This window comes from Pyxicephalus adspersus, chromosome Z (assembly GCF_032062135.1).
Source record: "Pyxicephalus adspersus chromosome Z, UCB_Pads_2.0, whole genome shotgun sequence".
In the NCBI taxonomy this organism is placed as follows: domain Eukaryota; kingdom Metazoa; phylum Chordata; class Amphibia; order Anura; family Pyxicephalidae; genus Pyxicephalus; species Pyxicephalus adspersus.
In genome coordinates this window covers 7,861,953-7,867,114 of record NC_092871.1, presented here as the reverse complement: position 1 = coordinate 7,867,114, position 5,162 = coordinate 7,861,953, and the positions used below count along the sequence as shown (strand labels likewise).

General features: G+C 40.7%; 1 protein-coding gene across 1 annotated transcript in view; it reads left to right on the top strand.

Moving 5' to 3' along the window:
- GABBR1 (gamma-aminobutyric acid type B receptor subunit 1) overlaps nt 1-5,162 on the top strand; it is an 81,935-nt gene that overhangs the window by 74,511 nt on the left and 2,262 nt on the right. Inside the window, exons 14-18 of the mRNA XM_072430235.1 lie at nt 638-754; nt 840-933; nt 1,080-1,207; nt 2,110-2,220; nt 4,130-4,294. Coding sequence (XP_072286336.1) covers nt 638-754; nt 840-933; nt 1,080-1,207; nt 2,110-2,220; nt 4,130-4,294 — 615 coding nt within the window. The remainder of the gene's footprint in view (nt 1-637; nt 755-839; nt 934-1,079; nt 1,208-2,109; nt 2,221-4,129; nt 4,295-5,162) is intronic.

Here is a 5,162-nt window from a genome sequence, read left to right as displayed (position 1 = left end):
AGAGGGGATCAACCCTTTTAGATCCACCTGGAATCTCCCAAAACTGAGAAATCTACTACTCATTAGTTTGCTCGGCCACCAGAAATCACAACGTTAACTAGAATATAAAATGACAGTTTTAATAAAAATAGAAATGTTGAATTGAAATGGATTTAAAATGATGGCAATCTTCACTGTTCAAATACTTTAGAATATCCATCCTTGTAACATTGGGCTTGTTGTTACCTTTAAAATGAAATACATTAAACTATCTCTTGTAACCCCTGACATGAACTCACCTACCCATCTTCTCTTTCCTATTACTAATTAGTTCAATTTCCCATATCTTTTGTATACCAGGCTCCCTCATTGTTATGGATGGGGTCTTCTTCTCTTCTGGTGTCGTTGTATGTACTTTTATTGTACAGCGCTGTGTAATATGTTGGTGCTTTATAAAGAAAAGATAATGTTACTAAATTTAGGTTTTTATGGCTCACAGGGGACTTTTTTTGTACATATTTCCTATTTATTGTACAACAATGCGTAATATGTTGGTACTATATAAATCTGGTTATTATTAAAATTATTAATAATAATAATAATAATAATAATAATAATAATATACGAGTGCTGAGTGTTTTGTGTGTCTTCTTCCCAGCTATCTCAGACGTTGGAGCCATGGAAGCTGTACAGTACGGTGTCCTTGCTGCTGGGCCTAGATGTCATCACATTGGGGATCTGGCAAATTGTGGATCCTCTGCAGAGATCTATTGAGGTGAGTGGAAGGAAGGAAAACTGCTTTCTCTCTATATATACTTTATATACTATAGTATGTATATTAACATTTATAATACCTATAGGAATTTACTAAAGAAGAGCCTCGTGGAGATCTGGATGTCCTCATTCTTCCTCAGCTGGAACACTGTAGCTCTGTGAAGATGAACACGTGGCTTGGTAACGTTCATCTTTATCTATTCTCTTCTCTTATAATTCATTTTGGAATATTTAAGTGTTACAGAACTTTAGATTTAGAATAGCCTCTTTATCTCCAACCATTGGCACCTTATATGTTCAGCGTACTTGTTGTGTGTCTTCTTTAGGTATAGTGTACGGTTCCAAGGGTCTTCTTCTCCTGCTTGGTATATTCCTGGCCTACGAGACAAAGAGTGTCTCCACGGAGAAGATCAATGACCATCGTGCGGTGGGAATGGCCATATATAATGTAGCGGTAAGTTCTGGAAGTGGTCAGAGACCTCGGTACAACCCAAAGCCTTTACAATTGGGCAGGCAAAGGGTAGAACATCTATGGGCAGTTCAGTTGGACTTTCAGGACTTTTGGAGGAATCTAGAACACATTATCGGGAAAGCAACACCCGAAAGGGGTAACAAACTGGCCAATGATTTCCAGCAGTGAAATTAGTTAAGGCATTGCTTGTAATAAAATAGTCCTGGGTTGTGTGGTATTTAGGCAATGGTATATGCCATAGGTGCTAATTGTGGATCTATAGGTACACCAAGAAACAAACACTCAGAGATGGAATGGTCCAGTAATAATAAATAAAGGCACTCAAATAGCTGACGTGTGCCTTGGGACATGTGTGCCTGCATCCCTACAGCTTGTTTGCAGATTCACACAAGAACAAGAGTTTACACTATATAGGTGTCTTAGCTGCCTTCTAAAAACTGGGCCCTGGAGTTGGGGTTCTCATTGTCCCTGCAATCCCCCCACAGCCCTCTGCATTATTTTTTCTTATTCTATCTCAACTAATAAATATTACATTTGATCTATGCCATTGGTAGCACACTAGCAAATCTAAGTTAGGCAGGACAGCACCTTGAGATGGTTCCTTCCACATAACCAGTTTAAATTATTTTATTGGTATGTGGTGGGTGGGGAATGCCTAACATAAAGTTTTCTAAGACTTTATGGGTCAGATAGCCCTATAGAACCAAGTGCTTAGCTCCCCTAAAATGTGTTGGTCATAATTATTAGACCACCAATAAAGATGAAACTTATCACCATGAGTCTTCAAGTAGAATGCTCATCAACCACCATACACCAAACCCAGTAATAAAGACTTTTTCTTCTCTGATTTTCTGCTCCTTCTCCTAATACTTTTCTTTTTTCAGGTCTTGTGTCTGATAACTGCACCAGTTACCATGATCCTCAGTAGCCAGCAGGACGCCTCCTTTGCGTTTTCTTCTTTGGCCATTGTCTTTTCAGCCTACATCACTCTAGTTGTCCTTTTAGCCCATGCATGCAGGTTTCTGCACATGTGCACAATGAAGTATTGATTCGCTATTCTAACCTCATTATTGTATGATCAGCTTGATACTAGCTGAATCTGGTCAACAAAGCAACTGCCCAACAGGTTCCCTGCACAAAAAGAACCATTATGTCTCCAATGTCTCGTGTCTCCATGCTGTGATCCCTATAGGATGTTGCACAGTAATGAGTGGGTTGGCAGATGGAGTCACACCAAGTCACATGGGACACATCTATCCAACACTCCTGGAAGGGTGGAGCCCGAGAGAGGCTGCAATGCTGCCCTGGTCGCACATGTGCATGTAGCACCACCCAATTGGCTCCTAGTGGTGGTATGCAAGAGATAACAGGAAGCTAATACAAAGACGGCTTCTGAGACTCCTACTAGCTGTATATAAAATTTATCAGTAAAGGAATACATAGCTGTATTATTTGGCATATTTTCCTTATTGCTGGAAATTAGCTCCTGATTTATAATTAGGCTGCAGCCCCCAATTAGGGCTTTTTCTACTAAACGGGGGAGTGAAGACTTGCTGCGAGATCTGCCATGGGGACCAGTGATCCTGGCGCAGATCTTTACCGGCTGCAGTTGCCATGGTGACGCATTATTACGTTTTACCTATATTGCATTTGTTATAAAGTGAATAAATAAGCGCATTTTATGGGTCCGCAGGGATCTCTGTGACCGGTAAACCAGCAGAGAGTCGTAGGTCATACTGGTGCCCATCAGGCTATATATAACCCCGGCGCAGGGTGCAGGGACAACACAAATGGGGGGGGGGGTCTATAGGTTTTGTCGATATACATATCCATTTGTTCTGCTTAAGAAGTTGTAAATCCAACCACCGAATCTCATATGAACTTTGTTATGTTAATGGTATTTCAAAAGTTGCCGTCACTTGTCTTAATTCTGCTCAGTAATCACTATGAGTTGCCATCATTGTGATCACCATGTGACCATCATGACCATGTGATCATTATGATTTGTCATCAGAGTGATCACATGATTAGGAACCAACTAATAAGGCTCCTGATCACGGCTCTGCAATGTCAGCTGACCAATGACAGCTCAGCCTTGGGTGTTAGGGGCCTGCACACACCAAGCACTTCAAAAACAGAATCAAGAGTCAGAGTGCCAATAATTTGATAGTCAGAAAGCACTGACATTACAATTCTTGTGATGAGAGAATACTCCGTTCCACCTGACAACTTGTAGTGCGCTCTTGTGTCATTGACAGCTGCAGGGAGAACCAATCATGTGATCACTATAACAGCCAATCAGAATGATCTCAAGGTTTGATTTTATAGAATATTATATGAACATTTATTGTATTATTTTTGCATGTTATTTACCTTTAAAGTTCCCCTGTGTGTAGACACAGGACTGATCCAAGGTTTTACTCTCTATTAGTTTCAATGCCTCCACCTTAGGCAGTTCCATAAAAGATTATGTAGAACGGTAATGGGAGGGGAAGAGGAGCTGGTCCAGCACAGACTGTAGTTAGATACTCCCAGAAAAGGAGAGGGCTGTAACGGAAATAGGGAAAGGGCGGTGCTAGGGAACTGACTCTTCCTGGTGTGGTCATATTTTCAAGCATGTTCATTAAACTTTGCTAGGAAATAAAAAATAATTTATGGAAAGGGAAGCCTCTGCAAGTGGGCATATGTTATAACAATATAATAATATATAATATAAAATGTCATTATTCTTAACTTTTGTATTGTTAGTATTATTAATATTATTAAACAGGATTTATATAGCGCCAACATATTACGCAGCGCTGTACATTAAATAAGGGTTGTAAATGACAGACAGATACAGACAGTGACACTGGAGGAGGAGAGGAGCCTGCCCCGAAGAGCTTACAATCTAGTTTTCATGAGATCTTTTTTATCATTGTGCAGATGAGGAGACTGATCACCAGGGGCGAGTGGCAGTCCGAGCAGCAGGATACCCTGAAGACCGGATCGTCCACAAATAATAATGAAGAGGAGAAGTCGCGTCTGCTGGAGCGGGAAAACCAAGAGCTGGGCAGGATAATCGCAGAGGTGAGCAGCACCGACCAATCAGGATGGAGAAAAATAACTGAAAGGGACAGAGCTGGCCAATGAAATAGAGGACTCATATAAATATTGTATAAAACTTTGTAACAACACAAAATATAAAAAAATAATTGTTTAAACTAATAAGAATAATGAAGCACTCAACACCAGGAAACTCATTCTAAAAAAATAATGCCACTGATATTACAGGATATGAATCCAACAGAAGAAGGAGCAGAGTACACCAGTAGTGAAGAAAAGGAGGATATGAGAGCAGTAAAGGAGCAGAGTACTCCAGTAGAGCAGAGTATTACAGGAGAGGGAAGTTAGTAGAGGAACAGAGCACAGAGTATTACAGGAGATGTGCCCTAGCATAGAAGCAGAGACTCTCTGCAGCTTGGGGTATTGCAGGAGATGAGAGCTAGTATAGGAGCAGAGACATTGAGCAGTGCAGAGTATTACAGGAGATGAGACGTAGAAAAGAAGCAGAGACTTCCAGCAGCACAAAGCATCACAAGTGATGAGGAGCAGAGTCCACCAATGACTCAGTGTATACCAGGAGATGAAACCAATTAAGAAACAGAGTACTCTAGTAACACGGAGTATTACAGGGATTCATGAGAAGCAAAGTCTTCCTGCAGCTCTGGGTATTACAGGAGATGAGCGGTATTAAAGGAGTACTCCAGTAGAGCAGAGTAATACAGAAGATGTGAGCTAGTAAAGAAGCAACGTTTTTTTGGAGCTCAAGGTATTCCAGCGAGACCAATAAAGAAAACAAAGTACTCCAGTAACACAGAGTATAGCAGGAGATAAAGGAGAAGACATCTAGCAGCTCAGGGTATTATAGGAAAGGAGAGGTAGTAAAGGAGCAGAG